The sequence below is a fragment of the Anomalospiza imberbis genome, chromosome 8, assembly GCF_031753505.1.
Source record: "Anomalospiza imberbis isolate Cuckoo-Finch-1a 21T00152 chromosome 8, ASM3175350v1, whole genome shotgun sequence".
Taxonomy (NCBI): domain Eukaryota; kingdom Metazoa; phylum Chordata; class Aves; order Passeriformes; family Viduidae; genus Anomalospiza; species Anomalospiza imberbis.
This window is the reverse complement of record NC_089688.1, coordinates 17,525,537-17,536,989: the sequence shown is the minus strand read 5'-3', so window position 1 is coordinate 17,536,989 and position 11,453 is coordinate 17,525,537. Positions and strand designations below refer to the sequence as shown.

At 35.7% G+C, this 11,453-nt stretch overlaps 1 protein-coding gene across 1 annotated transcript in view; it reads left to right on the top strand.

Moving 5' to 3' along the window:
* Nucleotides 1-10,938, top strand: part of LOC137478527 (FERM and PDZ domain-containing protein 2-like) — a 54,325-nt gene extending 43,387 nt beyond the window's left edge. The window contains exons 20-28 of the mRNA XM_068198557.1: nucleotides 290-387; nucleotides 1,632-1,717; nucleotides 2,286-2,401; nucleotides 4,270-4,418; nucleotides 6,130-6,220; nucleotides 6,742-7,076; nucleotides 8,605-8,820; nucleotides 9,091-9,153; nucleotides 9,955-10,938. Coding sequence (XP_068054658.1) covers nucleotides 290-387; nucleotides 1,632-1,717; nucleotides 2,286-2,401; nucleotides 4,270-4,418; nucleotides 6,130-6,220; nucleotides 6,742-7,076; nucleotides 8,605-8,820; nucleotides 9,091-9,153; nucleotides 9,955-10,026 — 1,226 coding nt within the window. The 3' untranslated portion in view covers nucleotides 10,027-10,938. The remainder of the gene's footprint in view (nucleotides 1-289; nucleotides 388-1,631; nucleotides 1,718-2,285; nucleotides 2,402-4,269; nucleotides 4,419-6,129; nucleotides 6,221-6,741; nucleotides 7,077-8,604; nucleotides 8,821-9,090; nucleotides 9,154-9,954) is intronic.
* Nucleotides 10,939-11,453: the final 515 nt, after the last annotated feature.

Genomic DNA, 11,453 nt, shown 5'->3' with positions numbered 1-11,453 from the left:
AGAGCAGATTTAAATGGTTTCATGTTTTTTTATAGCTGCTGTTGATACAGGGCTTTACTTCAGTGTATCTTCTGGCAGTCTGAATTACGCTGGCTTCTTTGGCGGTGACATATGGCATTTGTGCTCTATTAACCCTCCCAGGCATTCACAAGAGAGAGATTCCATGCCAGTTTAAGACATTGTATCTCAATGCCCCATCTGAGGTCAAAGTCCTTTGGTCTAAGCAGCAGAGAAGAAATGGACCTATATTTTCAAGCATTTGATTTTGTTTTTGTTTTCTGGTATTCAGCAGAAATACCAGATTCTGGTATTTCAGGTGGGGAAAACCTGCAACCTCAGCCTGTTTTCAGTTTCAAGGAAGAAGGCTCCAATCAAATGTTTAATAAGGTAAAATCAGAAGTGTTTTCAGAAGTTATCAGGCAATGTACTCTTGTTTGTTTACAATATGAGTTTGCTGCCATGTGGGCAAGAACCACACCTTTAAATGAAAAAAAAGTTTAAGGAGCTGCTGACATTTGAGTGAGTCAGGATTCCACTGAGATAAGAGCATATGATAAGAATAATACATATGCTAAAAGGGTGGCGGGAAGAAAGGTTGCATATGCAAGTCTTGTTCTGATTCTTTATAATACTGAAATGAATAATTTATTAATTTTACCATCCTTTCAGTATTTCTAAACCATGTACATTAAAAGATTTCTATTCAGCTATCTCCACTAATATTCAAAATTCAAATGCAACTAAATTTCTTCAAACATGGCTATGATTTCAAATGTTAATAAGTCCTGCAAGACACTACACATTAAATTTCAGAGCATCTATTATTTCTAAATTTAAAATTGTAAAACTGTAAATGTGAGAAAATTAGGTCTTGTTATCCTCCAGAAAACAAATGAAAAACCCAAACCCTGATTCAAGTAAAGAAATTGAACCAGAGAAAGAAAAATGGTAATTTGAACTAAAATTTAAATAATTTTTTATCAAGTGTTACAGCTGAGAATAAGCTATTTTCACATACTAATAGCAGATATCCTGCATCATTATTTAAATGCAGGACCTAGTTATTACTCTTTAGGATGGATAAACAGCCACCAGTACTATTGCTTCTATTGCATATGGAGGATAATCAAGGGTCTGCTTTCTCTGTTAGTTGAGTGCTTGTTCAGCAGAGCAGCTGCACCCTGCTTCTACTGTTGGCATTGTTGTGTCTAAGATAAAAAAAGGAAATTATTACTAACAGTTCCATCTCAGACGCTGGTGCTTCCTGCTGCCAAGAACTGGGAGGGGAAGAGTGTGACTCATGACTCCTGTGCTTGCATTTTCTTTCTTAGATCAGAGAGGATATAACGAACTTTTCAAAGTTCAGTCATGCATGCTGAGATGTTGAGGTGTCTCTGTATTGTTCTATTGTTCAGAAACTTACAAATGCAGCTGATAAGGCTTTTTACTCTGACTAGTTACTGCAATACACACTTTCTTCTGAAAGTGGAAACTAACATATTTTCCCTGTCCTTCTTAAGTGAAGGACACATTTCTGTCAAAAATAAGAAAGAGTGTTGATGAAAGTAACTATATTCTTGATGTTTCTGTGTACTCAATTTTCACAGCTTTTTCTTATTTGAAACATGCAGGATGCAGAAAGAACAGACAAATGTCTTCTGCAAGGTCAGCTGGCTGGACAAGACTATAAGGACCGCATCAGTAACATTTCGGACAGGTAAGTCTTTCAAATGAAGTAAAACTATTAAAATAAATAGTATGGCTAAATTATTTGTATATTTCCAGCTCTGTCCTAATATGGTATGAAAATGCCAGAAACATGGGTCTATTGGAATGCAGCTCCACCTGCAGGAACAGCTGCTAAAAAGCTTCCACACAACTAAGACAAGAGAATTGAAGCTTCCAGGTGTAAGGGCTAACAACTGAAAAATGTCATTCATGAAAATGGTCGCTAGCTGTGAGAAACCTTACTTCCAGTCATTTTGAGCAGCTTTTTATTCAGAGTATGTTCTTACCTCTGAAAAACATCAACAAGTGCACACCAAAAACAGTATTTTTCAGGAGCTATATATGCAAACAATACTCCAGACAATATGCTCCTACAACTCCTTGAACTTGTGATCTTCAGAGTTCTGACTAATTCTTGAAAATAATTGCTCAAGAAAGTTAAAAGTAAGCACAAATAGACACAATTAAACACACAATTAAGCACAAATTAAACACAAAATATTTGTATGGTTCAGATTTTCAAAGCTTCTGCCACTTCAACTGACGTTGTTTTGCAGGTCACAGAAATGTGCAGAATGTGAAAGCTGCAGAAGAGAAAATCAACAGTCTGAGTCAGACAGCTGGAACAATGAAGATGATGTTATGCCCCACAGGATTCCTGTTCTACCTAGAAGTAATCATGCAAAAACTTCTCTTGTTTCTTCAACAGTATAGCCCAGCACCTCCACATATGTATACTGAGAACACTAGTCCCTTGTATACAAGCTAAGGATTTGCTCTTCCAGTCTAAAAGACCAAGGCACTCAAGACACAATTTTTACTACTGATGCACAGACAGGCCATCCAAACTTTGTAACTCTAAAAGGAGACACACATCATGGGGCCTCTCCTCTCTCCCTTACTGTTCCCATCCAACTTTGCAAAAAAAGTAAATTAAACTCATAAAATTCAGAAACAGGGGTCAAATTGTCTCTCAAGACTTTGTCCCCAGAATCACCGAATTTCACCCTCCATGACAATTTCATTAATGTGCTTAAGCATGTACTGAAGTACTTTCACAGCTGGGTGCCCCTCTGACACCCAGAAGAGTTTACAGAAAGAATCTGCCTAATTGTTCCTTTATGAAAATTAAGCTCCTTCTGCTCCAAATTAGAATAATTAGTGAAAGAAATCATACTGAGGATGCTGCAGTATCTCACAGATTCTGTGAAATACACATTGCTCTCTCTCTCCTTGCTTCTTCTCACCCAGTGGAAGCAATGAGTTGCTGATGGCTCTTATTAAAAGTAAAACACAGGTAACTCCCTCACACTACCAAGCCTTGCTGGCCAACAAAGAGAAGATGATAAACAATCTATCATCTACTACCTGCTCAGAGTTTGGGTTTTTTTAATTCCCCTTGATCTGGAAGGAGAGGTGTATGGGAAATAGTGTGCTTTGTCTGGAGTGGGGATCTGTTTTCAATGGATCCTCAACTAGATAATAGGAGCCTCTTCGAGGGTTAGAGACTGGAATGGAAACAGAAAGTGTCTTAAAAGCTCAGGCAAGGCAGAGGCAAGTTGTAGCCCAGACAAAAACACAGCAAGCACAACTCTATTGTAACAGAAATTAATAAAGAGTAGCAATGATACCTTACAGGAGGAAAGCAGTGCATTGATTCTTGTCTTCATCCTGCAACAAACCCCTGGAACACATCATCAGCTTTTCTTTGAGACGGCTGGTACGTTATCCTTTGCAAACAGTAGCCTATGACTAAAAACCCCAAATTCCATAATTCCTCTGCCTCAAACCATTATTTTTTACATAACAAGCTACTGTTTTTACTCAACATGGGAACAAAAGTTTTTCTATCACTCCAGTAGAATAGTGATATTTCTGAAGATGCAATGTATATCCATTTTTCTAATCTGTCAAGGTATATTCTGGACCAGAACATACATTTCAGGATGAGCTAAGTAGTAAAACTGAATCCTGACCTTGGTGTTCATATCTTGTTCTTGAAGAGCAGTGTGAGTTAAGATGAGAAGAAAAATATATTCGCTTATTTTAGGAAGGAAGAATTTGCCATGATTACACCTAGCAGTGGAGTGCGGCAATACTAATTGGCATGGAAGTGTTGGAAACATGAAAATTATTCTTTGTGAAGATGTGGCCAGAATCTCCTATGCCAGTATTAGCTAGCATTAAAGTCTCCAATTCTGCAAGAACAGTTTATTTAGAACAGACTGTATTTAGAAACTCTGTGATTAAATAATTTGCAATAGTTGAATCTGCTTCCAAATGACATGAAATGTGGTGCTGGTTGTATCCATGATGTTGACTTATTCTTCTTTCTGCTGTGAACATAAGTTGAAAATATTTTCTTCCATTTTCTCACATTTCACTTCCACAATATAAGTAGCAAAATATATATACATACTGCAGCTCCCTAGTTTTTAAAGCCAAGATTCTGCACTATGAACAATAATAATTAAAAACTTCTTAGTTTTTTGTTGTTGTGTTTTTGTTTTTTGTTTGCTTTTTTTTGTTGTTGATGCATAGACAGAACCTTTGCTTCTGGAGATGAACTGACTCAGTTAATTAACTTGAAACCATCACAGAGTGGAGTAGATCCAAGGACTGGCATAACAGGTCTTATTCAAGGCCTTCAGCTGCGGCTTGAGAATCAAGAGGTGCTAAAGGAGTTTATGGTAAACTTTGATTACTTCTTAAGAGTTAACAGTTCAGCACAGCTAAGAAAGTAACTTTCCATACAGTGCATACTGTATGGGACTTCAGCTTGTATATCTTTACTGCATCCTTTTTCTCTGACAATTTTTCCTGCCAAAATGGGGTTTCTACTCTGCTGTTTGGGTGGTAGTACAGTATTTGCATCTCTCTTTCCACATGTATCAGCCTTACACCATTCCCTGTTCAAAGATACTGTCCATGTAGAAGGAAAATAAATAATGTAACATTCATTATTTAGGTTAGGAATCACTTTTTCCTAGACTGACTTCTTCCTTTTACCCCCTCAGCTCTGCTGAACATCTGCCTAATAACTATCCTAGGGGTTGCACCCAAGCAAGAAATCCATGCTGGTAAAGATTCACTAGTGTAGAAACATTGGAAAGGAAAATGTTCCACACAATGGAACACTCCAGTTGTCCACAGAACTCATTGCCACAAGATGCTGTTATGGACAGGACTTAGTAAAATTACAAAGAAAAAGTAATGTACCTCCACAGATAATGAAAACACATAATTACATCTGATTGCATATAAATCATGAAAAAAATGTAAAATTAGGAAGGCTTGTAAAATCTCTTGTTTCAGAACATAAACAGAGTATGAACTTATCAGCAAATTCCTGAAGAACAGATTATTTCACAATTCTTCAACATAATACTGGATTTTCCTTTAAAGACATGTTTATTACCAGTGAAATGGATAGCTGCCACTTTTCTATAGAAATTGCAATGTTATCAGTTTCTTTCACCTGCCTTTATATCTCTGACTTTCTGGGTACAAAATCCCACAGGCTCAAGTGTATAGGATTTGCTGACATTCCCTGAAGGCTCAAGGGCATGTATTAATTTTCATTCATTACATTCCATTACTGATGTAGGTATAGCTCACTATGAGCTGAGTCACACATCTGCACAGAAAACATAAAGATCTAATAAGTAAAGTGCTGGCTACCAAAGCCAGTGGATATTTTATCTGAGTAAAAGCCTTAGTAACTGATGAAAGCGTTCAAGAACTGCCACATGTACTTCAGTTCACATAAATGTAAAGTGGCAGAATGTGATGGCGGAGCATTGTGCAATGCACAGCAAATAGGTAGAAGAATAAAAAAGACTTTGAGATAACACAAAAATGTAATAAAATGAACTTGCACATTCCTGCTTCTGACTACCCTGCATTCAATTCCCCTAAATTTGCTATGAAGTTCTTAATGATTGTATGATTTGCACTTAATATCACTGGCGCTGTTCCCTATATTCATCACTTTCTCCATCACTGAAAAGTATTCAGTCATTTTTGCACTGTTAATAGTGTAATAGTTAGTGCTTTAGTCATTGTGTTATCAATCATAAATGATGACATTTGGCCAAGACAGTATTCCAAACATCTATAATAGAGCAATATAGAAGAGAGACTTGTAATGATGGAGTCTGAGGATGAGGGCTGGAAATATCACTTCAAAATGCAGAAACACTGTGCAGGGCAAAGAAAATACAAAGCAAATTGAACTCCTTGCTTAGAAGTTTGTAGAATGATGTACTGATTCTCTTCTGTAAGAAGTCTATTTGCCAGTCTTGGGTTATATACAGCAGTAAAGTTTATCCACACTGACACTGTAAAAGTTGTCTGTTGAGGATGTGAACAACATGGATTGACTATTTCTTTTTGATCTAGGCTTTAGAACATGTGAAACCAATAGATGACTGCAGAACTGGCAAAGCACTGGAAAACCAGAATAAAAACAGATACCGAGATATCCTTCCATGTAAGTATGCACAGAAATGAGAACATACATTTAGTGAACAAAGTCATCAGAGAAACACAAAAAAGCTTTCTGGATCCTTGATGTCTTTCTAAACTGCAGCAACAGGACAACACATGCAAAAATTTGTAGCATCTCTATATATCAGTGATGCAGTATATATATTCTTAGAGGTTTTTCTGGTTTGTAACACCAATATCCAGTGACAACATTCCTATGCAATACATGAGAAGCAGCATTGGGTACAGTATTTTAGAACACTGGCAAGCAATTCTGTAGCAGAAGGCTTTTCACTGTGTTACACAAGTACCTTCAGAGAGATAAAGCTGCAATGAACCACACAATTTAGCTGTGGGAATTCCTACTTGCAATGGTTAATATTAGTGCTACTAGTCAGATGTGTTCTAAAATGCAGAGGCACAATTTTCTGGAGAGACTGAGGTTTCCTATATCCTGAGTGCTGGAGATGGTAGAACTCTGTTTCAGATCCACAGCTGAAATAGCATCTTTCTGTTTCTGTACAGATGATAAGACACGAGTTCCTCTGGGAGAAAAGAATGGCTACATTAATGCAAGCTACATTAGAATGAATGTTGGAGAAGAGGAACACTTTTATATTATAACCCAAGGGCCTCTTCCATCCACTATGGCCGATTTCTGGCAAATGGTCTGGGAGAGTGAATCAGATGTGATTGCCATGATGACAAAAGAAGTGGAGCTAGGGCAAGTCAAATGTCATCGATACTGGCCTGAATCTCCAAATAACTCTAAAGACCTCACTAATTTCTATCTCAGGCTACACAATTACCAGATTCTGGAATACTTCATAATTAGAAAAATAGAAATTATCAACAAGCAGGTAAGTTGACTTAATACTTTCATATATGATTAAATTGATTATGCAGTTTACGTGAGTGGATATAAGTAGTATTGTTTGCTTCTCCCATAATACGTGCCCAGTATTTTTAGGGATGTAAAAATCTGAATAACAGGCATGAAATTAGGATTAATGGGGTGCGGCTTTTTTTGCTCATTGTATAAGCAATGGATCCAATATTACATACGTTTGGACAAGAACTTCCAAAAATGAGACCTCTAATAATCACAGAATGGGTGTGTTCAGTGTTTTGCAGAATTTTTTACTGTTCTCATCAAATCACAACCCCACCAGAGTGGATTCATATTCTGTAATGGTGGTTGGATGAAAGAGGGGAAGAAGGTAGCTTTCATCCTGGAATTTAGGACAAATGATACTTTTTTTGTTCATGAAAAGACACAGACATAAATGAAACTACAAATCTAGCAGCAGTTTTTTAGAAACTTAACAAATACAGAATCCAGGTAGAAGAACATGGAAAACAGGGCAGGTAAAAGTCCATCATTCTTGCCTCAATATTAAGTAAAGCTTTGCAAAAATTTCTGCAGGACATATTATTTAGTGGCATAATTAAAAAACCTGTGCCAGACTAAACTTGGTGCCTTTTCCATCAAGAAAAAATTTGAGGAAATTCATCTTATGTCACTGAGTGTGAAGCATTGTAAAGCATTTGATACGAGTCTTCTCGAAAGACTATTAAAATGGCAAGATGGAATACCATATGTGATTGTTTCAATGAACATGTTAAGTTTGCTATGTTTATACTCAATTAGTAGCAAACTACTACAGAAAGCCACAGGTCTACTTCAGCAGAAATCCATATTTAAATTCAAAATCTTCTGATAGTAAAAATCCAGGTAGTTAGCATTCAGATTTTAACATGGCTTTGTGAACTGGCAACAAGAAGTGTTGATCCAGGAAAATTCAATTAATATCACTCTTTATTTTATTTATTCTTGTCATTCTTTATTTATTTTATTCTTCATTTACTTTATTTATTTGATTCTTTATTTATTACATTCTATTTATTCTTGTAATCATTTTTAGTTGCTTTGCGTATTGAGTATCTAATCACAAGTTATTCTTTTATATCTGATAGCCATCAGATATTTACAATTTTACTACTGTGGCTCTCATATTACTACTCTTCTATTAGTAAAGTTTAGTTCAGCTACAAAAATAGTTTTAGCAAACAGTACTGCAATGTTCTAAATTACAAAATGTTTTTCTTTCTCCTTTCTAACCACCAAATTACATAACTACATTCTTTCAAGGCAACAGAGTAACTTAAGCATCTCATCAAACTCATAAGAAGTAAATTTCCTAGGCCTGTGTTTCTGAGTGCATTTCTTGAAACCTAAAGAAACTTTAATGGAGTCAAGTATGAAAAGTTAAAGAACTGTAAACAAACAATTTTAAGAATGAGGCTGTAGGAAAATTTTTAGTGGAATTCCTTAAAAATTGGTTTAGAGACTGATAATTCTTAACCTTTCTGGTCTCTCCCTTCCAGACAGAGGAAAAGCGCATTATAAGTCATTTGCAATTTACCACTTGGCCAGACCACAATACTTCCAAACTGGCTGAGCAGCTTGTAAAATTTATTTGTTACATGAAAAAAGCTCACAGGACAGGACCTATTATTGCTCACTGCAGCACTGGCATTGGAAGAAGTGGAGTTTTCCTGTGTGTTGAAATTCTTCTCAGCCATATAGAAAAAGATTTATGTGTAAGTATCAAACAGGTCATTATTAAGTATTAAAAACTTGGTATGGATGTCAACAACATGGTGGGAACATCTTAGAACAGAATAAATGCTCTAAGAATTCACCCTAACAAAATGGAATAAACCCAGCTTTCATTGTTTTAAACAACAAAGTAAGTAACTACAAATATACTATTTCTAAAATAGCTGTCACAGCTTCCCCATCTGAATATGCTTAAATCTTTCTTTCTAACTTGCATGCCAACCAAAATAAAAACTATTCTCTTCTGATAGTTCAACATCAAGCAGATAGTGAGAGATTTGCGAGACCAGCGTTTTGGCATGATCCAAACTAAGGTAAGTTCTAAATATGCAACTAGATCATTTTTTTTAAAGCCTCAATCAGTGCTTTGATAAATCTGGGGCTTCAAATATCATTTTAGTGCTCTCATTTGAGGAAAGTAATAGCCTTCTAGGCAAGGGGTGTCTAGTTTTAAATATGAAAGTCTGTCCTTTACTAAATAAGTGAAATAAAAGCAAAGCAGCAATATAGGACAAATATAACACATGCCCCTTTCCTTTTCTAAAACAAGAAGAAAAGCAAGTATCACAGAAACAGGGATTTACTGTAAACCCTACCCTGCAAAATTGTACCCTTTAGTTGAATTCTTGCTATTGCTGAGTTATCATCACCAAGTAAAGCCTTCTACTCCTGAGCTAAACCCACTCCTAAAAAGATTTTTCACATAGAAAAAAAAACAAGTGCTAACTCACCTTAGAGAAAACAGTTGGTGAGAATAAAAGCAAGAGAAGACTAAAGTTCTTCCTATAGGCAAATATTTTAGCACATGCTTTGATAGATTTTTCTTCAGGATAATGATTGAGCATGTGACTAAAATAAAGCAAACATATAACCTTCACTGTCCTAAATGGGAGTTGAGCACATGCTTAAACTACAGAGTTACTTTATTTTACCAGTGATGGAACAAAAAGAACAAGGATTCTCTTAAATATGTACGTTTTGTATCCATATGACATAGATGCTGATGTTATAAACATATAACATATAAACCTATAACTTCAGCTAGTCCATCCTTCTTTGTCTAGAATTTATGTTGAATGTAACCAGGTGTTTCACACTGGTGTCTTCACACACAGGATGAGTATTTATTCTGTTATGAAGTTGTACTGGAAGTCCTTCAGATCCTGCGAGCAATGGATTCCTACTGAATATGATTCCTACAATATGACTCTTCCTGTTGCTGTTCCACTTGGACTCCAGGGACTGCTCAGCAACTACTTTAAAGAGATGTCATGCCAGCACAGACAAGTGTTATATTATATGCTTTTTTAGATTACAAAGTAATTTAAAAACCTTACTTAAGATGTCCTGCATAAGTCATTTATTTCTTGGCTCAAAGTATGAAGAAAGAGCCAACCAGCACTGCAACACTGCTGTGTTAAATTTCTATGGACAATTTTTGTATTCTGTGTAGTAACATATTCATTGTTAGGAATATGTGTTGGGACTTTAGCAAGGATATAGCAGCCTTTGGAATTAGATTTACTATCCAGAGGGCAACTATAAAAATCTAAGATTCTATTGGCGTTAGGGGAAGATTAGTTGTCCCTCATCTATTGTTGTACACTGTTTGCTTTTGGACTGCAAATCAGTGTTTACTCCACCAGTTATGCTTGTGCATGGAAGGACTCAATTTGGTGACGTTTGGTTGCTTGAACAATGTAGAACCATTTCCAGCCCATGAGTTTATACCACTATCACTAGACATCTTAAATCAAGAAACTGACAGAAAAAATAAGATGCCTTTAAACCCTGGTCCTCTTCAAAGGAAGAGAGTTCTAATAATTGGATGGAATATTAATTTTTTCCAGCAATATGAACAGATGTAGATAGCATCAATATTTTCATTCTACATTTATAGAAAAAGAAATGCAATACTAAGCCAGGTGAAACAACTGTGTGTGCGTTGTGGTACACACATACATTTCATCTTTCCCTAATCCTTTACATTGATTAACTATCTTCTAATTCTTACCTAGGATCTGAAATATGGGATGTTCTGCTGGTTTCAGTAGGGACTGAATCAGATCTTTAAATTAAAGAACTCTCTGTACAGTTTATTTTTCTTGTAAAAAGTGTTTCTGTTTGTGTGGGTGGATTTGAGCAGAAATCTGCTGTTCAAGGTGTAAGATTGTATTTGTTTCCATTTGTAGTACTTCTAAATCCTAATCTAGAAGGCGACATATGGAAGTGACTGGATGTGCATTAGAATAGTAACATGTAAACATAGGAAAATGAAACAATCTAAATAAATAGTATATATTTTTAAAACTTATTTGGTTTCCACAAAAGAAAAAATATTAGGAGGCATTGGGTATAAAACTGCAGTTGAAGCAAGAAAATAAAATAACTATTTATTTTACTACCTATTACAAATTAGAGGTTTATAATTCAGAAAGAATGGGGTATTAAATAAAAATTTAAAGTATGGCTTTTAGAAAAAGCCACTGTAATACAATTCTAATTAAGGACAAGGCCTATTTTTTCTTTCTGCCCTCCAATAGTCTGAAGGCAGGGAAATATAGAAATGCAATTAATTATGTGAGCCAGATGCTAATTTCAAACATATTAATAA